Genomic DNA, 24,268 nt, shown 5'->3' with positions numbered 1-24,268 from the left:
AAAAATATTACTGTAATATCCATGCTTTTCACACACAATGGCTAGCTTATATGATGGAGTCTACCATGAAGTTGAGAATTTTAAAATCCTGGAATCTTCCAGGTAGCCTATTTAAATGTTACATGCAGATAAGGAGGCATGAAGCTGACTGGGGCCAACGCAACTGAAACTAAATAAAGAAAACATACTTTTCTCTTTCTTACATGATCTACCTACCAGCCTTGTTACTCTTAACAAGCCCCCCCTTTTGAACACTCTTCATCTCCTTGGTTTCTATTTTAGCTCTCGCATTATTTTTCTTACATCTCTGTCTCCTAAATGCCCGTGGCTTCTTCGATATGTGTTGTTGTTGTTAGTTGCTGTTGAATCGGCTCTGACTCACAGTGACCTTATGTATAACAATGAATGTTCCCTGGTCCTGCACCGTCTTCATGATTGTTGGTATTTTTCAGTCCATTGTTGATGCTGTTGTGTGGTACCTTTCCACTTAGGGGGCTCATCTTCCAGCACTATGTCAGACAATATTCTGTTGTGATCCATAGGGTTTTCACTCACAAAGTGTCAGAAGTAGGTCACTATCCTTTCTTCCTAGTCTGTCTTAGTTTGGAAGCTCCACTGAACCCTGTCAACCATGGGTGATCCTGCTGGTATTTGAAATAACAGTGGCATAGCTTCCAGCATCACAGCAACACACAAGCCACCACAGTATGACAAAGTGATAGACAGGTGGTGGTTTTCTATATGTCTGCCCCCTAAATGTAGGTATTTTCCAAGGTGTCCTCCTTTTCTTTTTATTTCTCATTCCACATACTTTCCTAGGGTGATAAAATCTAAATCTGTGGTTTCAGTTCCTACCTAAACATTGATAAGTTCCAAACAAACTTTATTTCATCCTCTCTCCTGAGTTCCAGGTGTGTAGTAATTGCTATTCAGATGTCTCTCAGGTATCTTCTTTTGGACAATTTTTTGCTATCGAATGCATCCTTCTGAATCTCACATGCTTAGTAAAAGTTAACACTGGTGATAGCTATCACTTATCATACTTGGTGAATATTTGTTGGCTATTACTTAGAGTTTCTCATTTCCTTTCAATGTCAATGAAATATCATCTGGGAGAACTTCCAGGAATGAGTATATGTAGGGAAATTTCTCTTGATGGGTTTATTAGGTGTTGACCCTGCCAAGACGAGTCTCTTCATGTCCTTGTAGAAATGTTCTTTACTCAGTATTTATCATAAGATAATGTATATCTGTATATAGGATTGTTAAGATGTCAGCACTATTCAGAGTTACCCGCAGATTCAGTGTAGTCCCTATCAAAATGCCAACAGCCTTTTATGCAGAAATGGAAAAGCTGATTCTCAAATTTATATGGCATTGTAAGAGGCCCTAAAGAAATAAAACATTCTTGAAAAAGGAAAACAAATTAGGAGGACACACACTTTCTGATTTCAAAATGTACTATAAAGCTACAGTAATAAAAATGTTCTGGTGCTGGTATAAAGGACAGACATATAGACCAGTGGAATAGAATTGAAAGTCCAGAAATAAACCCATACATGTATGGTCAAATGATTTTTTTTTTAATTCTTGTGCTTTAGATTCAGGTTTACAGAGTTAGTTTCCCACTCAATAGTTTATACACAGATTGTTCCATAACATTGGTTGCAATCCCCGCAATGTGTCAGCACTCTCCCCATCACCACCCTGAGTTCCCCATTTCCATTCCTCTGGTTTTCTTGACCCTTTCTGCCTTCTCATCTTTGCTTTTGGGCATATGTTGTCCTTTTGGTCTCATGTAAATGATTGTTCTAAGCAGCACTTTTCTCACATGTGTTTTTATTTATGTTGTTATGTGCTGTTGAGTTGGTTCTGACTCATAGTGACGCTATGCACAACAGAACGAAACACTGCCCAGTCCTGTGCCATCCTCACAATTGTTGTTATGCTTGAGCTCATTGTTGCAGCCACTGTGTCAATCCACCTGTTGAGGGTCTTCCTCTTTTCCGCTGACCCTGTACTCTGCCAAGCATGGTGTCCTTCTCCAGGGACTCATCCCTCCTGACAACATGTCCAAAGTATGTAAGACGCAGTCTCGCCATCCTTGCCTCTAAGGAGCATTCTGGCTGCACTTCTTCCAAGACAGATTTGTTCGTTCTTTTGGCAGTCCATGGTATATTCATTCAATATTCTTCGCCAGCTCCACAGTTCAAAGGCGTCAACTCTTCTTCGGTCTTCCCTATTCATTGTCCAGCTTTCACATGCATATGATGTGATTGAAAATACCATGGCTTGGGTCAGGCACACCTTAGTCTTCAAGGTGATGTCTTTGCTCTTCAACACTTTGAAGAGGTCCTTTGCAGCATGTTTGCCCAATGCAATGTGTCTTTTGATTTCTTGACTGCTGCTTCCATGGCTGTTGATTGTGGATCCAAGTAAAATGAAATCCTTGACAACTTCAATCTTTTCTCCATTTATCATGATGTTGCTCATTGGTCCAGTTGTGAGGATTTTTGTTTTCTTTATGTTGAGGTGTAATCCATACTGAAGGCTGTGGTCTTTGATCTTCATTAGTAAGTGCTTCAAGTCCTCTTCACTTTCAGCAAGCAAGGTTGTGTCATCTGCATAATGCAAGTTGTTAATGAGTCTTCCTCCAATCCTGATGCCCCGTGCTTCTTCATATAGTCCAGCTTCTCGTATTATTTGTTCAGCATACAGATTAAATAGGTATGGTGAAAGAATACAACCCTGACGCACACCTTTCCTGACTTTAAACCAATCAGTATCCCCTTGTTCTGTCCGAACAACTGCCTCTTGATCTATGTAAAGGTTCCTCATGAGCACAATTAAGTGTTCTGGAATTCCCTTTCTTCCCGGTGTTATCCACAGTTTGTTACGATCCACACAGTCAAATGCCTTTGCATAATCAATAAAACGCAGGTAAACATCCTTCTGGTATTCTCTGCTTTCAGCCAGGATCCATCTGACATCAGCAATGATATCCCTGGTTCCACATCCTCTTCTGAAACTGGCCTGAATTTCTGGCAGTTCCTTGTCGATATACTGTGGCAGCCGTTTTTGAATGATCTTCAGCAAAATTTTGCTTGCATGTGATATCAATGATATTGTTCTATAATTTCCACATTCCGTTGGATCACCTTTCTTGGGAATAGGCATAAATATGGATCTCTTCCAGTCATTTGGCCAGGAAGCTGTCTTCCATATTTCTTGGCATAGACGAGTGAGCATCTCCACTGCTGCTTCTGTTTGTTGAAACATCTTAACTGATATTCTATCAATTCCTGGAGCCTTGTTTTTCACCAATGCCTTCAGAGCAGCTTGGACTTCTTCCTTCAGTACCATCGGTTCCTGATCATATTCCACCTCTTGAAATGGTTGAATATCGACTAATTCTTTTTGGTATAATGACTCTGTGTATTCCTTGCATCTTCTTTTGATGTTTCCTGCGTTGTTTAATATTTTCCCCATAGAATCCTTCACTATTGCAACTCGAGGCTTGAATTTTTTCTTCAGGTCTTTCAGCTTGAGAGATGCCGAGCGTGTTCTTCCCTTTTGGTTTTCCATCTCCAGCTCTTTGCACAGGTTATTATGATACTTTACTTTGTCTTCTCGAGCCGCCCCTTGAAATCTTCTGTTCAGTTCTTTTACGTCATCAATTCTTCCTTTTGCTTTAGCTGTTCGATGCTCAAGAGTAGGTTTCAGAGTCTCCTCTGACTTCTGTCTTGGTCTTTTCTTTCTTTCCTGTCTTTTCAGTGACCTCTTGCTTTCTTCATGGATGATGTCCTTGATGTCATTCCACAATTCGTCTGGTCTTCGGTCACTAGTGTTCAATGCATCAAATCTGTTCTTGAGATTGTCTCTAAATTCAGGTGGGATATACTCAAGGTCATACTTTGGCTTTCGTGTACTTGCTCTGATTTCTGGTTTTCTTCAGTTTCAGCTTGAACTTGCATATGAGCAGTGATGGTCTGTTCCACAGTCAGCCCCTGGCCTTGTTCTGACTGATGATATTGAGCTTTTCCATTGTCTCTTTCCACAGATGTAGTCAATTTGATTTCTGTGTGTTCTACCTGGCGAGGTCCATGTGTATAGTCGCCATTTATGTTGGTGAAAGAAGGTATTTGCAATGAAGAAGTCGTTGGTCTTGCAAAATTCTATCATTCGATCTCCAGCATTGTTTCTGTCACCAAGGTCATATTTTCCGACTATTGATCCTTCTTCTTTGTTTCCAACTTTTGCATTCTAATCACCAGTAATTATCAATGAATCTTGATTGCACGTTCGGTGAATTTCAGACTCTAGCAGCTGATAAAAATCTTCTATTTCTTCATCTTTGGCCCTAGTGGTTGGTGCATAAATTTGAATAATAATCGTATTAACTGGCCTTCCTTGTAGGCATATGGATATTATCCTATCACTGACAGCATTGTAATTCAGGATAGATCTTGAAACGTTCTTTTTGACGATGAATACAACACCATTCCTCTTCGAGTTGTCATTCCCAGCATAGTAGACTATATGATTGTCCAATTCAAAATGGCCAATACCAGTTCATTTCAGCTCACTAATGCATAGGATGTCGATGTTTATGTGTTCCATTTCATTTTTGATGATTTCCAATTTTCTTAGATTTATGCTTTGTACCTTCCAGGTTCCGATTATTAATGGATGTTTCCAGTTGTTTCTTCTCATTTTGAGTCATGCCACATCAGCAAATGAAGGTCTTGAAAGCTTTACTCCATCCATGTCATTAAAGTTGACTCTACTTTGAGGAGGCAGCTCTTCCCCAGTCATCTTTTGAGTGCCTTCGAACCTGGGGGGCTCATCTTCCAGCACTGTATCAGAGAATGTTCTACTGCTATTCATAAGGTTTTCATTGGCTAATGCTTTTCAGAAGTAGACTGCCAGGTCCTTCTACCTAGTCTGTCTTAGTCTGGAAGCTCTTTGAAACCTGTCCTCCATGGGTGACCCTGCTGGTATCTGAATACCGGTGGCATATCTTCCAGCATCATAGCAACACACAAGCCCCCACAGTACGACAAACGGACAGACACATGGGGGTGTTTATTTATAGACCTGTCTATTTGACTGAAAGGTCATTTGTGGGAATGGATTCAGATTGAAGTTAGAAAGGCTTCTAATGGCTATTGCCTTGGTGGTTCCTCCAGTCTCTCAGACCATTAAATCTGGTCTTTTTCATGAACTTGAATTTTGTTCTACGTATTTTTTCCCCCAGTTTAATCAGAGCCTTCCATTGTGATCCTGGTCAGAGTGGTTGGTAGTGGTAGTCAGGGACCGTCTAGTTCTTCTGGTTTCAGGTTGGTGGAGGCTGTGTTTCCATTAAGGTCAATTGATTTTTGATGAGGATGCTGTGCCCACTCAATGGGGAAAGGATAATCTTTTCAACAAATGGCATAGGGACAACTGGTTCTCCAAAAAAATAAATTTGGATACATACCTAGTGCCATATACAAAATTTTTTTCAAAATGGATCAACAAGCTAAGTGTAAGAACTGTTGTTGTTAGTTGCTGTCAAATTGATTCCAACTCTCGATGACCCTGTGTGTGAACTGCTTTGTAGGGTTTTTAACTCTGTGACCTTTTGGAAGCAGATCACAAGGCCTGTCTTCCAAGGTGCCTCTGGGTGGGTTCAGACTGCCAACCTTTCAGCAAGTAGTTGAGTGCTTAACCATTTGCACCACTCAGGCACCTAATACAAGAACGAAAACCATAAAAATCCTAATAAATATCGTAAGACTTTGTTTCTGACAATGGATTCTTAGTTATGACACCAAAAATATATACCAAAAAAGATAAAAATAAAGATAAACTGGACTTTAATAAAATTACAAACTTTTGTGCATCAAAGGATTTTATGAAGAAAGTGGAGAGACAACCTATAAAATCAGAGAATATAGCTGGAAACCATATATCTGATAAGGGTTTAATATCCAGAATATATACAGAGCTCCTACAACTCAACATTAAAATGACAACCCAATTCAAAATGGGCAAAAAACTTGAAATGACATTCTCCGAAGAAGATATATAAATGGCTAATAAGTATATGTACAAATGCTTAACATAATTAGTCATTAGTGAATTGCAAAACTTAGCCACCATGAGATACCACTTAACACCCGCTAGGTTGGTTATTACAGTTCCTGGGTGGCACAAGTGGTTAAACACTGGACTACTAACTGAAAGGTCAGTGGTTCAGACCCACCCAGAGGTGCCACAGAAGTAAAGCCTGGCAACCTGCTTCCCAAAAGTCATAACCTTGAAAGCCCTATGGAGTGCAGTTCTATTCGGTATGCACGGGGTCACCATGAGTGCAGTTCTATTCGGTATGCACGGGGTCACCATGAGTCAGAATCCACGGTAACTAACAGCAATAGGATGGCTATTTTCAGGAAAACGGAAAACAACAAGTGTTGACAAGGATGAGGAGAAATTGAAACCCTCATTCATTATTGGTGAGATTGTAAAATGGTACAATCACTCTGCAAAACAATTTGACAGTTTCTCAAAAAGTTAAACATAGAATTACCATATGACCCAGCAAAATTCCACTTTTAAGTATATGCCCCAAAGACTTGAAAGCAGGAACAGAAATAGATACTTGTATACCAGTGTTCATTGTAGCATTGTTTACAATAGCCAAAATGTGGAAACAACCCAAATGCCTATGAACAGATGAATGGACAAACAAAATATAGTATATCCATACAATGGAATGTTATTCATCCATAAAAAGAAATGAAGAAATGAAAGGACAAATATTATACGATTCCACTTACATGAAATACCTAGAATAGGCAGATCCATGGAGACCAAAGGTTATAGTGGTTACCAGAAAGGAGGAGCGGAAAGGGAGTTATTGGTTAAGGGATACTGAGTTTCTACTTGGGGTTATGAAGAACTTTTGGAAATAGGTAAAGATGATGGTTGCACAACATGGTGAATGTAATTAATGTCAGTGAATTTTACACTTAAAATGGTTAAAATGGCTAAATTCTTGTTATCTATATTTTACCACAATTAAAAAAAAATTCAAGATATAAATAATCCTGGAATCATGTAAATATGTTAAACGGCAAAGCAAGATAGAGTATGTGGTTATTAAAATATAATAGAATTGAATTGCATTGCCAAGCCAAAGTCAAGGCACTTGGAACAAGACTCAAGAAAAAAAAAATATCAAGTCAAGAAGATGGGCTAGAATTATCTGAATACATATCCCCAAATTCAAAACAAATTTAGAGATTTCCAGGAAATATGACTAATTAAGCAAATGTCTTTATCTTCACCTTTCCAGACACTCCACTGAAATTATATTAAAGAAATACAAAAGATGTCATCCCACAAGTACAACTAATTTTGGAAAAGAGACGATAGCTGTTGGGGGACATCGACAAAATTTTGGTAGATGATGAGAGGGATAAATGATAGCAAACCTAACAGTAGATTATGATAATAGTTGGCACATCTACATAAATTTATTAAGACTAATTGAATTGTACACTTTAAATGAGTACATTTTGTGGTATGTAAATAAAAAAATGTAAATAATACTCAATAAAGGTGTTAAAAGTCATAAATTCATTATTTAAGTACAACATACATATGGGAAGTACACAAATGATGTGTCCAGCTGTTGAATTTTCCCAAAATGAACCTAACTATGTAGCCACCACTATGATTAAAAAATACCAGCACCACAAATGTTCCCCTTGTGTCCACTCCTAATTTTTTTTCCTTAGATACTCATTATCCTGATTTTTAACGCTGTATATTAGTCTTCCCCATTTTTGGTCTCTCCATAAATGGAACTGTACAGCATGCATTCTCTTCTAATTGGTTTCTTTTGGTCAACTTTATGGTTGTGAGATTCATCCATATTCTGCACATTGCAGTAGGTAATTCATTTTCATTGCTGTATAATATTCCATTGCACTACTGATGGCCATTTGCATTATTAAGAATAGTTATGCTATGAATAATTTGTACTTGTCACATGGTACACTAATGTATGCATTTCTGATTGGTATATATTTATATATTTAAGAGCAAAATTGTTGGTCACGGGAGATGCACATGCTTAGCTTTAGAAGTGTTTCAAAGTGTTTATCCCAGTTTAAAGTACCAAAAGTAGTGTATGAAAGTTCTAGTTGTCCGTTCTTATCAACACTTGGTGTAGTCTCTTTAATTTTAGCCATGCTAGGGATTTTCATTCAATTAATGTATTGTGGTTTTAATTGCCTTTTCCTGAAGACTAATGAAATTGAGCATCTTCTCATATGCTAAACATTTGATTATCTTTTTTGTGAGAAATTCTGTTCAAGTCCTTTGCCCATTTTTTCAGTTTAGTTGCTGTCATTGATTGAAAGTGGTTCTATATTCTGTAAACATATTATAGATATATTCTCCCAATTTTAGCATGCTTTTTACTCTGTTAGTGGCAGGTTATGATAAACAGAAGTTCTTAATTTTTATGTAGTCACACTTGTAAATAATTTTCTTTATGGTTACTGCTTTTTTTTTGACCATGTTTGAGAAATCTTTCTTACCCTGAAGTCATAACTTCTATGTGAGCCTGAATAATGGCAAAGCTAACTCACAAGTAACCCACCCATAATGATTGTGTAATTAGGGGCATGTGCCTGAAATTAGGATCTAAAGGCAAGTTACTTCAGCAACCTCTAGCAAGTAGATCGTTATTTTGCAACTGGTTTTAAAAAGGAAATCGTAGTATCTTTTATTTATTGAGTTGTTTTGTTTATACGGAGCTCTGTGTGAGAAATTTTACTAATGTGGTCTTGTTATGAGCCATCAACAACTCTAGAAAGTAGGTGTTATTATTATCCATTTTATAGATGAGGAAATTGAGGCTGAGTGGGCTATGTTAGTTTCCTGAAATGACACAGCTAATGGCAGAAGTCAGGTATGTCTGATTCCAAAGCCATACTCCAAAACCAAAGTTCCTTTTACATTCTAACACCTTGTTTACTTTTGAAATTTAGTTTATCAAATTTTGAGCTTTTGAAATTTTGCACATGCTGGTGTTCAATAAATATTTTTTTGGATTATTAAAAAAAGACTAGTGTTATTCACTTTGTCAAGATGGAGGTGCATTTAAAAATTCATTTCTTTATTGCAGATAAAGGAAGACCTAGGTCTAGAAAAATAGCAGAAAGTGGAAGAGAGAAACGATATTCATATAAATTACCTCAAGAATACAACATAGAGACTGTAGTGGTTGCAGACCCAGCAGTGGTTTCCTATCATGGAGCAGATGCAGCCAGGAGATTCATTCTGACCATCTTAAACATGGTAGGCAAACTTTAAAGTGCGCTTGGAATTTTTTCAAGAGAACTGTAAGGAAGAAATGTGTGAGTATTTATAATGAAGGTCTTTAAAAATTAACTCATTACTATTTCTTTCCTTTTTTGTCATCAGTAAAAAAATACTTTAGGTTTACTAAACTGATCCATCTCTAAAATGTTTTCAAAATAATCTTCTAGTTAAAGAAACCTTATTGTTCATCTTCATGTGGCAAAACTCTCTGTTATCCGCCCCCTCCCCCTTTGTGTGAACTTTTCATTCTCTTTTGAAAAGGCCGTTTATTTAAGTCAGCAGAAATGTAATAGTGTTTGTATGGTCCTGCCTGAAGCACTATAGATAAATTATGAGGTGGGACAATGACAGAGGCTGGTAATGCACTGATCTCTTATATAGGTGTGTAAAACTGGCTGTCAGATATAGTTCCAGCTGATGAGTACAACCTGATATCTAATAGCTGAATTTTTAACCAGCTGAATCGTATGTGTCAAGTTGCAGGAGACAGTCTATAGACTGCAGAAATCTAGTTTGTTCTTGCAAATGCAAACTACCAGATGAATCTTTTGACTTAATTGCATAGCCTGTTGGGTAAACTTCTTTCAAGGCAGAATTAGAAGGTTGTAATGAATAGAGTTTTTTAAGGAGGAATAAAAACCAAAACCAAATGTACTTTTATATATGTCCAGTTACCAAATAAAGGAGGATAAGAATCATTGATTTGGGGAGAGGCATTTTATGCTTTATAAAATTTCCTTTTTTATTATTTTTGCTATCATTGGGTTGCTTTTCCAGTGGACAGAGTTTCCCACACTTCAGTCGTTTCTGTCCATGTTCAGCCACCAACCAAGTGTTCCACTGGATTCTTAATATCCGAACAACTTTTGTCTCTTTTTCTCTGAAATAATGGGTTTGGTGTGCCACTTACATATTTTTTTAATACAAATGAAATAAATACTAAGTTTTTAAAAAGTCAAGGCACTGCCTAAAAAAAAGACTTTTTCAGTATTGCTACGAATACCACATTTTGGGAAAACTCGTCATAATGATGATCAAAAACCGTGAAGCGAAAATGACCTGTGAGCTTATCTTCATGGGCAGCATTGAAGGGCAGAGCTTTAACAACCTTGCTTCCATTTGGCAGCCAGGCCTGAGGGGGGAAAAAAAACCCTAAGGAATAAATTGGGAGGTGGTAGAAAGCAGACTAAGTTTGGACAATCGTTTCTCAAAAGAAAGGTGGACACTAGCATTTTTGTGTGTTTAAGAAAGTCTAGGGCTTAGTTACTAAAAATTCCTGTAGGCATTATTGTAAAAGGTCCAACCTTCCCTCCCCAACCCATTGAAATGCCTAGATCATCAAGGTTTCAGTAAGTATCTCACAGAATTCTAGGTCTAATTTTCTTAATACCTAAAGTGAATGAGCTAAGCTACTATTCATTATTAAGCTATTTTTTTTAGTAATTAAAAAGATTTTTTTTTTTTTTTTTACAAGTGTTCTCAATAGAATGAATACCACTTCCCTGTTTGGGCTTTAAGAAAAATTAAAATGTTTTTCCGTTTCATTTTGGAATATTTATTTTTGCTTGTTTTTAGGTCTTTAACCTTTTCCAACACAAGAGTCTTGGTGTGCAAGTCAACCTTCGTGTGATAAAGCTTATTCTGCTCCATGAAACCCCAGTAAGAAAGTCTTGAGTTTTTTTATTCTATTAAGTGGGTAAGAAATTGTGTTCAGGTATTTTTAAATAAAGGGAATGTTAAGGATGTACTTTTTAATGGCTTAAAAGTCAGAAATATCCATTGAGTAACTTAGACTATACATAAATCAACCTTTAGTTTTGGTGTTAATACCTCGATTTTATTCCAAAAATGGAATGTTTTTCGTTTCCAAGGATCCTGACAACAAACCTTAACTTTCCAAAATGTAATTTTAAAAAGTTAGTTTTAATGAAAGTTTAATTTCCTATTTAAGCATGTTCTTTTTAAATTTTCGTTATCTGTAATTTATTAAACAGAGAATATTCAGTGGCATCATTTTGGCATGTTCTTTAACTGACAAATTAGAAAACCTTTGTTCTTAAGTTGTAGAAATAATGAGTTATTTAATTCTAGAAGCCCCCACATTCTTAATGTTCCATTGTATCTCTCTCCTTTACCAAAATAGCACTAAACAGATTTTATAATTTTTGAACCTTCACAATGTTTTAAGATTTTTAGCTCCAAGCCCATTGCCATCGAGTTGATACCAACTCATAGCGCCCCTATAGGACAGAGTAGAACTGCCCCATAGGCTTTCCAAGGCAGCCGACTGCCACGTCTTCCTCTTGCAGAGTGGCTGGTGGGTTTGAACCACCGGCCTTTTGTTTGGCAGCTGAATGCTTAACCATTGTACCACCAGGGCTTTTCTTTTTTTAGTTCAGGCTAAGTTAATTCTGAATGTCTTCCAGATTCTAACTAACGTCATGGCAGTAGTCTGCTTTAGTAATTCAGTAATTTCCCTCAGGTTTTAATTTTTTATACTTCTGAAAATAAATTTCCTTGAAGTGAAAATATCTTTTTTTGTTTTGGGCAGGCAGATCTGTATATTGGGCACCATGGAGAGAAAATGCTAGAAAGTTTTTGTAAGTGGCAACATGAAGAATTTGGCAAAAAGAATGATATACATTTAGAGATGTCGACAAGCTGGGGAGAAGACATGACTTCAGCGGATGCAGCTATACTTATAACAAGGTAAGTTTTCCAAAGCCAAATAAGTGACATTTCTAATTTGATGGCAGTACTGTTAATCCCATTAATTCCTTGATATAATGCTTTTATTCTAGATTTTATTTCATTTTTGTTATAATGTCAGTCATCTCCCTCTATTCATGAGTACTGATTTATGAACAACCATTAGATGGCATATAGAGGTTAGTTAATTAAAAAAAAAAAAAAAGCTTAATTTTTGATGACTGACATCCCATTATGGAAACCCTGGTGGTGTAGTGGTTAAGAGCTATGACTGCTAATCAAAAGGTTTCCAGTTCAAATCCACCAGGCGCTCCTTGGAAACCCTATGGGCAGTTCTACTGTGTCTTATAGGGTTGCTATGAGTCAGAATAGACTTGATGGGAGTGGGTTTTGTTTGTTTGACATCCCATCAGAAAATGCAGAGCCCAAAAGATAATGGAACAATACCTCTAATGTGCTGAAAGAAAACAAAACACAAATAAAAATAAATTTTATCAACTAATAATTCTTATTGAATTCTTAAGGGCATTTTTTTCAATCTAAGAAAGGTTATCTACAAAAAAATCTACAGCAAACATCATACTTACTGGTGAAAGACTGAGTGTTTTCTCTCTGAGACGGATAATAAGCAAGAATGTCCACTCTTAACACTTTACGTCAGTATCGTACTGAAAGTCATAACCGGTACAATAAGATGGGAGAAAGAAAGGAAAGGTATAAAGATTTGGAAAAAAGAAGAAAAACTATCTCTCTTCAGAGATGATATTACTCAGTGCGATGAAAAGTCTAAGAAACCTAGCAAAAATACTGCTAGAATTTATTATTGGAATTTTAAGGTTGTAGAATATAAAGTCAATTTATAAAAATCCTTTATCAGAATTGCATGGTGTACATGTTTTTACATTGATAGTTTAGTCAGCCCATGGTTGTATTTATATATAATGGTAATACATAATTAAAAAATTATAATATCTCCCCAAAGCATAAAACACATCAGAATACATTTAACAAAATATGTGTAAAACCTGAAAAAAGAAAACTAGAAAGCACCGCTGAGAGAAATTAAATAAGATCTAAATAAAAATTCACTCCTTAAAAGACTATTATTGTGATGTTTATTCTCTGTATTATTGATTTATAGTGTCAATATAATTCCAATCAAAATCTCTGCAGCCTTTCTTGCAGAAATTTTCAAGCTGATTCCAATATTTATATGGAAATGAAAAGTACCTAGAAGAGTCAAAACAACTTTGAAAAAGAAGAACAAAGTTGGTAGACTTAAACTGTCTGATTTCAAGATTTACCATAAAGGTTCGCTAATCAAGATAGTGAGTTTTAGCAGAAAGATAGTCACACTGATCAATTAAACAGATTGAAGTGTCTGGCAATAGACCCACCTATATATGTTCAACTGATTTTCAATAAAGACACCAACATAATATAATGATGAAATGATAGTCTTCATCACATAGTATTAGAACATTTCAGGATACCTATGTGACAAAATGGAAACCATGGTGGCATAGTGGTTAAGTGCTACGGTTGCAAACCAAAGGGTTGGCAGTTTGAATCCGCCAGGCACTCCTTGGAAACTCGATGGGGCAGTTCTACTCTGTCCTATAGGGTCGCTATGGGTTGGAATCTACTCGACGGCACTGGTTTTTTTTTTTTTTTTTTTTTATGTGACAAAATGAATCTCAACCCCTACTTAACACCATGTGTGATATTAGTACATAAAGGATCATAAAATTAAACGTGAAAACTAAAACCATAAAACTTATAGAAAAAAGGGGAGAAAATCTTTATTACTATGATCTTGAGTTGATTAATTGACCTCTTTGAGTCTCATTATTAACAAAATAAGGGTACTAGTACAGGATGAATAATATAATACCTTGTATACCACATGGCATATAGTGAACATTCAGTGATTTTTTTCCTCAAATGTATGTAATTGAATAAGCTCCTGTGAAACTTTTATTCATGTGGAGGACATACTGTCAGATATATTTTTTGTCGTGTTGTTATGCTACACATGTTTTTACATTGATAATTTACTCAGTGTACTTTTATTTTTCTTATTTTACTCATAAAACACTAATTTTATGAATAAGAAATTTACTTGTCTTAGTCATAAAATTAGTATCCATCTATTATTGCTGGAAGTATCCTCAACAAATTGAGAACATGCAATGGGACCAAAGTTTAATATATGAGATATTACTGGTGGTGTTTTTATGAAGAGGTAAGGCAGCATGGGCTTTGGAGCTTAGTAGACATGAGTCAGCATACTGGATCTTCCAGCTCTCAGCTACGTGAACTTAAACTTGTCATGCATCCTGCATAGGTATCATTTTTCTCATTTGTAAAATAAGGCTAATAATACTTGCTTTTTAGTGTGACTTAATTTAAATGAGAAAATGATGTGGAAAATTCCTGACATGTAGAGTTATGAAACAATATTAGTTCCTTTTTCCTTTGTTAGCTTGCTACATCCAGTGAGCATTTATTTAATTAATTTACACTTTTCATTTCTGTAGAGTTTGACTGCTTTGTTTGCCCTAGGATTTTCCCTGTAAGTTGGCGAATAGTTCAGTAAGATACTGCAACTTGAAATGTTTTATTTGTTTGAAAGATTATAAGTCTACTTTGTATACCAAAGCTGTTAGATTTTTACTAAATAATTCATATTGGACTAGCTTGCTTCCCAAATTCTGTTAGCCTATTGGATCTGATGTTTGCTACATAATAAAAAAGAAAAGGAACAATTTTTCAAATGGTCAAATATACTAACATTTATCAAGAAAATATAAGCAGGTGGATTATTCCTTTTTATTTGAAGTTAGTTTAGCTATTGTCTAGTTTTATTTTCTAAGCAGTAAGTAGGTTTACAGGTAGAAAAGTGATAAAATAAAATGGGTGGCAAAGATTAACACCTAGAAAAAGGAACACTGATATTAACTGCAAAAAAATGTGTTAAAGAGTATTTCAGATTCAAAGGAATGTTTAAGCATAAATGGAAATTAACAATGTATATTTGGATGAAAGATGTCCGGTGTAATGAAAAGAGCATTAGATACTGGAGACAGATAGGCACAGGTCTAATCCCAGGTAGCCTAGTTTTTAGCTGTGTGACCAGGGTACGTTATTTAGCCTCACTGATCCTTGGGTTTTGCATCTGTAAAATGGATATAATATACCTATTTCACCAGTTGGAAACTCTGGTGGCATAGTGGTTAACTGCTACAGCTGTTAACCAAAGGGTTGGCAGTTCGAATCCACCAGGCGCTCCTTGGAAACTCTGTGGGGCAGTTCTACTCTGTCCTATAGAGTCGCTATGAGTCGGAATCGACCCGACAGCACTGGGTTTTATTTCACCAGATATCAGGTTTGATAGAGATGACATACTTAAAGAACGTAGCAAAGCATACGAGGCAGAGTAAAAGCTTAATTAAAATAGCTACTATTATTTTGTTACTAATAGCTAAGAAGAGGCACAGGATGTACAGAAGCAGAAGAGGTCAGCTTCTGTTCTGTTGTTTTTCTTGTTTAAATACATGCGAAGCCTTCTTGACTTTAGTCTGTATTCCTATACCAAATTCCCTTTAGTCCTATGCCCATTCATGGGGTAAAGAGCAACGTGTCGCATTTGTAAGACTAAGTACTGGAACTCAAAGCCAATTCCAATGAATGGTGACTTTTGGGGATTTTTTTTTTTTAAAACATTGTAATTAGATGACAATTTAATTGATTATCTGGAGGGAACCTTCAAATTGTCAGTTTCTCAAAGAGAGTCTCTATACAGTATATTTATGGTAAGAGAAAAGAGCCATGGGAAATTATTTAACACAGGAACGATAAGAGATAATCTTTAAACCTTAAACCAAAAACATCCCCTGAAGTCTTCTTAAAACCAAATAATAGTCTAGTTTAACTAATAAACAACGTCTGCCTTGAGCATTATGCTCTTTTAAGATCTATAATAGATCAAAGTGACAACAGCAACTTAAACGGTTAGATAGGAACCTTAGGGGCAATGAGTTTATTAACCGAGGAGGGATAACTCAGGAGTGGGTGAGAATGGTTGCAAAATTTGAATGTAATCAATGTCGTGAATTGTATATGTAGAAACGCTTGAATTGGTATATGTTTTACTGTGCATATTCTCAGTACCAACAAAGAATAGCATTTCCTCCTTTGTAGTCTTCATCATAATTTTTGTACTGCTTAGTAAAGTCTTTTTTTTTCTTGTGAACTCATTTTGAGTTTGCTTTATGTGCAGAGCTCTGGAGATTATTCTGCTTCTTAAGCTGTATCTGATTTTATATTGATAAAAATTTGACACTATCATTTTTAGATCTAATTATGTGTAATATAAATCTTGATGAAAAATATTTTTAAAAAGGAAAAAGAATGAAAGTTTTTTAATAATTTTTATTGCACTTTAAGTGAAAGTTTACAAATCAAGTCAGCCTCTCACACAAAAACCCATATACACCTTGCTACACACTCCCAATTGCTCTCCCCCTCATGAGACAGACCGCTCTCTCCCTCCACTCTCTCTTTTCATGTCCATTTTGCCAGCTTCTAACCCCCTCCACCCTCTCATCTCCCCTCCAGGCAGGAAATGCCAACATAGTCTCAAGTGTCCACCTGATCCAAGAAGCTCACTCCTTACCAGCATCCCTCTCCAACCCACTGTCCAGTCCAATCCATGTCTGAAGAGTTGGCTTCGGGAATGGTTCCTGGCCTGGGCCAACAGAAGGTCTGGGGGCCATGACTACTGGGGCCCTTCCAGTCTCAGTCAGACCATTAAGTCTGGTCTTATGAGAATTTGGGGTCTGCATCCCATTGCTCTCGTGCTCCCTCAGGGGTTCTCTGTTGTGTTCCCTGTCAGGGCAGTCGTCAGTTGTAGCCGGGCACCATCTAGTTCTTTTGGTCTCAGGATGATGTAGTCTCTGGTTCATTTGGCCCTTTCTGTCTCTTGGGCTCATAATCACCTTGTGTCCTTGGTGTTCTTCGTTCTCCTTTGATCCAGGTGGGTTGAGACCAATTGATGCATCTTAGATGGCTGCTTGCTAGCGTTTAAGACTCCAGGCGCCACTCTTCAAAGTGGGATGCAGAATGTTTTCTTAATAGATTTTATTATGCCAGTTGACTTAGATGTCCCCTGAAACCATGGTCCCCAGACCCCTGCCCCTGCTCCACTGGCCTTTGAAGCATTCAGTTTATTCAGGAAACTTCTTTGCTTTTGGTTTAGTCCAATTGTGCTGACCTCCCCTGTATTGTGTGCTGTCTTTCCCTTCACCTAAAGTAGTTCTTATCTGCTATCTAATTAGTGAATGCCCCTCTTCCGCCCTCCTTCCCTCCCCCCCTCATAACCACAAAAGAATGTTTTCTTCTCAGTTTAAACTATTTCTAAAGTTCTTATAATAGTGGTCTTATGCAATATTTGTCCTTTTGCAACTAATTTCACTCAGCATAATGCCTTCCAGGTTCCTCCATGTTATGAAATGTTTCACAGATTCCTCACTGTTCTTTATTGATGCGTAGTATTCCATTGTGTGAATATACCATATTTTATTTATCCATTCATCCGTTGATGGGCACCTTGGTTGTTCTATCTTTTTGCTATTGTCGACAGTGCTGCAGTAAACATGGGTGTGGATATATCTGTTCGTGTAAAGGCTCTTATTTCTCTAGGATATATTCCAAGGAGTGGGATTGCTGGATCGTATGGTAGTTCTATTTCTAGCTTTTTGAGGAAGTGCCAAATCAATTTCCAAAGTGGTTGTACCATTTGACATTCCCACCAGTAGTGTAGAAGTGCCAATCTCTCCACAGCCTCTCCAAAAAAATTATTTTGTGTGTTTTGGATTAATGCCAGCCTTGTTGGAGTGAGATGAAATCTCATTGTAGTTTTGATCTGCATTTCTCTAATGGCTAATGATCATGAACATTTCCTCATATATTGAATGTCTTCTTTTGTGGTGTTTTTATTCATATTTTTGCCCATTTTTTAATTGGGTTATTTGTCTCTATGCAATTGAGTTTTTGCAGTATCATGTAGATTTTAGAGATCAGGCGCTGATCAAAAATGTCATAGCTGAAAACTTTTTTCCAGTCTGTAGGTAGTCTTTTTACTCATTTGGTGAAGTCTTTGGATGAGCATAGGTGTTTGATTTTTAGTAGCTCCCAGTTATCTAGTTTTTCTTCTACATTCTTTATAATGTTTTTTTATACTGTTTATGCCATGTATTAGGGCTCCTAACATTGTCCATATTTTTTCTTCCATGATCTTTATCATTTTAGATTTTATATTTAGGTCTTTTATCCATTTTGAGTTACTTTTTGTGCATGGAGTGAGGTATGGGTCTTGTTTCATTTTTTTGCAGATGGGTATCCAGTTATGCCAGTACCATTTGTTAAAAAGACTGTCTTTTCCCCATTTAACTGTTTTGGGGCCTTTGTCAAATATCAACTGCTCATATGTGGATGGATTTGTGTCTGGATTTTCAATTCTGTTCCATTGGTCCATGCATCTTTTGTTGTACCAGTACCAAGCTGTTTTGACTACTGTGGCGGTATAATAGGTTCTAAAATCAGGTAAAGTAAGGCCTCCCACCTTGTTCTTCTTTTTCAGTAATGCCTTATTTATCCGGGGCCTCTTTCCCTTCCATATGAAATTGGTGATTTGTTTCTCCATCTCATTAAAGAATGTCCTTGGGATTTTGATTGGAACTGCATTAAATGTATAGATAGCTTTTGGTAGAATAGACATTTTTATAATGTTACGTCTTCCTATCCACGAGCAAGGTATGTTCTTCCAGTTATGTAAGTCTGTTTTGATTTCTTGCAGAAGTGTACTGTAGTTTTCTTTGTATAAGTCTTTTACATCTCTGGTAAGATTTATTCCTAAGTATTTTATCTTCTTGGGGGCTACTGTAAATGGCATTGATTTGGTGATTTCCTCTTCGATGTTCTTTTTGTTGGTATAGAAGTATCCAACTGATTTTTGTATGTTTATCTTGTATCCCGATACTCTGCTGAGCTCTTTTATTAGTTTCAGTAGTTTTCTGGAGGATTCCTTAGGGTTTTCTGTGTATAAGATCATGTCATCTGCAAATAGAGATACTTTTACTTCTTCCTTGCCAATCAAGAATGATAGTTTTTAATGTGACAATATTAAACTTTTTAAAAAGGATTATAAGCAAAATAAAAGCCAAAGTCCAATTCAAGTTGTTTAGCAAGAAACCAAGATTGAATTCCTTTATCTCATGTTTTCTCAAGTATCTGCTAAATTTTCACGTATTTTTGTTTAAATTTTGTTGTTAAAATTGTTAAAAAATATTTTGAATACATGCATCTTTTCTATGGTAGGTATGTCACTTTTTCAGAGTGACAGGGTAGATATGGCAAAATTATTTAATTAAACTTACAAGCCAATTTTAATCACTTTTAAGGGGATCTCTACAAAGCCAGTTTATACTAAAATTTATCTTGTTTATAGTTTTAACCATTTTTTTTACTTATGGAAGATTAACAAATCTTAAAGTTTTCTTGATTCAGTTTTTTGTTTTCCTCTTTTTGTTTTATTGTGCTTTAAGTGAAAGTTTATAAATTAAGTTGGTCTCTCATACAAAAACTTATACACACCTTGACATGTAACCCTAGCTGCTCTCCCCCTAATGTGACAGCACACTCTTCCTCTCCACCCTGTATTCCCCATGTCTGTTTCATTTTTTTTTTTAATGAACTGCTTCTATAAAATAATAGAGTAGCAAATATTGTTGTTAATGTAAATGGTTAGGATTTTCAGTGAACACAGACCTTATGTTTGTATTCTTAATCTGAATATTTCATGTCATGTTTTATAATATTTTTTTCATGACAAGATTTTTAAATATGTATTTTATTTTTTATAGTACTAGGTATTATATTTCTTAAAGAAGGATATATAGTACCATATGAAATCTATATTGTTACTTATGAATCATGAAATAGTGTATGTGCTTAATTTGAACCTTTGTCTTGTATTGGCCACTAATCTGATATACAGAAACTAGAACACATTAACCATTACTGGGTTTTATATATTTATTTCTCAGTTGATGAAGGCTGTCTTCCTTCTCCTTATCATAATAGGCACTGGAAATATTGCCTCTGAGCCTAAACAAGATGATAATCATAATTTGATTAATTCATATTTTTCTCTTACTGCAAGTATAATAAATTTGTTATAAAAATTGATAAATAAAAGAATGAAGATAACAAAAGTAGCCTATAATTTCACTACCTAGGAATAAACACGGCTGACATTTTTTAGTACATTTTCTTCAGCTTTATTTCCTATGAATGTACTAAAAAAATGTCAACCGTGTTTATTCCTAGACAGTGATGGCACAGTGGCTAAAGCACTCGGCTGCAAACCAAAAGGTTGGCTGTTCAAACCCACCAGCTGCTCCATAGAAGAAAGATATAGCAGTCTGCTTCTGGAACGATTTATAGCCTTGCAAACCCTATGGGGGCAGTTCTACTCTGTCCTACAGAGTCGCTATGAGTTGGAATCTACTTGATGGCAGTGGTTTATATATATATTTGCCCAGTATATGTATAAACATATTCTCAAGGTAGAAGTGTAAAAATTACCTTAGTGTTTACAGTAAATTACCTTTTATCCAACTCCTACTCTCACTCTCTTGCCCCAAAGTAACCAGCATTAAGAGTTGGTGTGTACATAAAGAATATATGCGTTAATGTATACATACAGAACTTTTTCTTTTATTACATAAAAGCTTCAGTTTTATCTTTTTTCTCCACTTAACAATATATCTTGCAAGTCATTTTGTGTCACTTATTGTGGTAGTCAGAATAATGTTCTCCCAAAGATATCCACATCCTCATCCCCAGAACCTTTGAATTACTTTACATGGCAAAAGGGAGTTAGGGATTGTGAGATGAGGAGATTATTCTGGGTGAGTGCATTGTAATCACAAGGGCCCTTAAAAGATGGAAGAGGAGGCAAACCATCATGGTTAGTGAGATAGTGGAAGATGCTATACTGCTGGTTTTGAAGATGGAGGAAGGGGCCAAAGCCAAGGAATGCAAGCTACCTCCACTGGAAAAATAAGGAAACAGGTTCATCCCGAGAACCTCTAGAAGGAATGCAGCCTTGGTTACACCTGGATTTTAGCCAAGTCACACCCATTTTTTGGATTCTGAGATCTAAAACTATAAGATACTAATTTGTGTTGTTTTAAGCCAGTGTTTCTGGTAATATGTTATTGCAGCAATAGGAAACTGATACACTCATATTGCTCTATATCATTTGGTAGGAGGAGAAGCATACTATTTTATTGAATAGATGTACCATAAATTATTTAACATATCTATTAGAACTTTATTTATAATTTATTGCTCTTAGATAAAAAGTGTTAATACATAGGTCATGGAAGCTTTATAGATATATCCAGACCTCCTGAGGTACCAAATTACTAGGCTGAGGGCGGGGAACCATGGTCTTGGGGCACATCTAGCTCAATTTGTATATATAGTTTATAAAGAAAATGTTCCACATCCTACTTTGGTGAGTTGCATTTGGGGTCTTAAAAGCTTGTGAACGGCCATCTAAGATAATCCACCAATTCCACTCCATCTGGAGCAGAGGAGAATGAAGAAAACCAAAGACAGAAGGGAAAGATTAGTCCAAAGGACTAATGAGCCACAACTACCACAGCCTCCACCAGACTGAGTCCAGCACAGCCCGGCTACCACCACTGACTTCTCTGACAAGGATCACAATAGAGAGTTCTGGACAGAGCTGGATAAAAATGTAGAACAAAACTCTAACCTGAAAAAAAAGACCAGACTTACTGATCTGACAGAGCCCGAAGAAACCCTGAGAGTAGGGCCCGCGGGCACGCTTATAGCTTAGTAATGAAGTTACTCCTGAGGTTCACCCTTCAGCCGAAGATTAGACAAGCTCATGAAACAAAACAAGACTAAATGAGCACACCAGCCTAGGGGCAAGGAGGAGACAGCAGGAGGGGGTCAGAAAGCTGGTAGTGGGGAGCCCAGGGTGGAGAAGGGGAGAGTGTTGACATGTTGTGGGGCTGGCAACCAGTGTCACAAAACAATATGGGTATAGTTTTAATGAGAAACTAATTTGCTCTGTAAACCTTCATCTAAAGTAAAATTAAAAAAAAAGTTTCAATACATATCTTTACATATGTTGTTGTTGTTAGTTGCTGTGGAGTTGCCTCTCACTTGTGGACACTTTATCTACAACAAAACAAAGTATTGCCCGGCTGTGCACCATCTCCGTGATCATTGTTATGTTTGAGTTCATTGTTGTGACGATTACTGCAATTCGTCTCATTGAACATTTCCCTCATTTTCACTGACCTTCTACTTTACCAAACAAAAGATCCTTTTCTAGCAGTTGATCTTTCCTGATAACATGTCCAAAATAAGTGAGCAAAAGTGTTACCTACCTAGCTTCTAAGGACTATTCTGGTTGTATTTCTTCTTTATATAGTTTTATAATTTGCTGATATTCATTTCGGATATATTACAAGAAATCGCTCTATCAAAAGGCAACCCCCTCGCCAAAAAAAGCCAAACCCATTGCTGTCAAGTTAATTTTGACTCAAAGCGACCCTATAGGACAGAGTAGAACCGCCCCATAGGACTTCCAAGGAGTGGCTAATGGATTCGAACTGCTGTCCTTTTGGGATGCACATATAAAATATGGATAGATACTGACAAATTCTCCCGTTACTCACCTGTGGCGCTGAGGCTTGTGGGGGAGGATCACCCTTTCTCCTCATCAACTGCTTCCGTTGCCTTAACAGCGAACACCAGCCCACTAAAAGGAGTATTCTATTCTGAAATGGCCTAGTATTATTTAATCAAGAAAGTTGAAATGAATGGTTTTTACAATTCAGGAAAAAGAATCAGTTTTTAGTTAGCGTATACATAAAGGAGATCAGATCTTTAACTTTGCAAAGAATTGTGAAAAATAAAATAAAAAACTGTTTATTTCCACGGATTCTATGTTTTTATCCAATTTGATAAACTAAATTTATGACCAGGCCCAGTTTCTAGTGATTGCTCATCTCACGCAATTATTCAATGTTGCATGTTACGTGAACACATTGGTAGGAAGAAATTTTCGCTCAAGGATTAATTTTGGTTTCAACTAAAATGTATAACATGCTTATAAATCAAAACCTATCATCAGTAATATATTTGTTAAATTGTTCTGTGTGGTACAAAGAAATAGTTTCAAGCTGACTAGTGCTTTTGTGTTCATAGTAACAAAAACACAAAACATCTTCTCCTAGCTGTCAACTCTCTGCTTTCTTAGTGTAATTTTCAGATTTCTCTTTGAAATCCTGGAGAAGACATAAGTCTATGTCTCTTGAAAATAATCTTCAATTTAAAACCTAATTTTATTAATGACAGTGTTGCCTTTGATATTTATTGAAATGGTTTTGATATATGTATAATACTTCTAAAAGTTATTTTCAAACTAATGCCCTTGGCAAGTAAGATAGAAAATTTAATAAAATATGGAAATGACAGAAATATCTTGATTTAATACAAATCACAGAATAATTTTTGAATGAATCATTTATAGGTATGTCCCAGAGCACTATAAAACTTTACAATGAGACTTATTCTCAGATGCATCTTCATTCTTGGAAATTAAAGGCTACATTTCATTTTTTTTTTCCTTCAATATAAATCAAAATGTAAGCAGAATTTATGGGTCCTTCCAGTTGCCAAAGTCTAATGATATCATTTCCATGAACTTGCACAATGAAACTCTGTGATGCAGACATCAGGCACACTGAGCTGACATGAGCCAAAAATGAGAGAATTTGAATCCACATGAGCACAGGTCCAGTCAGCAAACGTATCTCTACCATCCAAAAAAAGCTTTGAATATTATGAGTTTAATAATACGTTATTTGGGTCCTATGAAAGGAAGCTGACAAATGAAAAGTTGAAGATTAAAAATTGTAGCCTTATCTGAGGTTCTTAAATGCTGCTGACAATTGCTCTTCCATTTTAGTCAGGGATATTTCTAATGCTTTTGAATAAAAGAACTTAGGCTCTTTGAAATAATGTGCTTCATTCATTTGCTTGCTAAGTTAGCAGAAATTGGCTGTGTGAA

The 24,268-nt window shown here is 36.2% G+C and overlaps 1 protein-coding gene across 1 annotated transcript in view; it reads left to right on the top strand.

Moving 5' to 3' along the window:
• The window catches only part of ADAMTS19 (ADAM metallopeptidase with thrombospondin type 1 motif 19), a 307,911-nt gene that overhangs the window by 69,327 nt on the left and 214,316 nt on the right, over positions 1-24,268 (top strand). Inside the window, exons 4-6 of the mRNA XM_049873149.1 lie at positions 9,182-9,354; positions 10,954-11,037; positions 11,930-12,087. Of these exons, the coding sequence (XP_049729106.1) occupies positions 9,182-9,354; positions 10,954-11,037; positions 11,930-12,087 (415 nt within the window). The remainder of the gene's footprint in view (positions 1-9,181; positions 9,355-10,953; positions 11,038-11,929; positions 12,088-24,268) is intronic.

Source organism: Elephas maximus, chromosome 2 (assembly GCF_024166365.1).
Source record: "Elephas maximus indicus isolate mEleMax1 chromosome 2, mEleMax1 primary haplotype, whole genome shotgun sequence".
Classification (NCBI taxonomy): domain Eukaryota; kingdom Metazoa; phylum Chordata; class Mammalia; order Proboscidea; family Elephantidae; genus Elephas; species Elephas maximus.
Note: the sequence above shows the minus strand (reverse complement) of the source record. Positions and strands in the feature narration are given on the sequence as shown.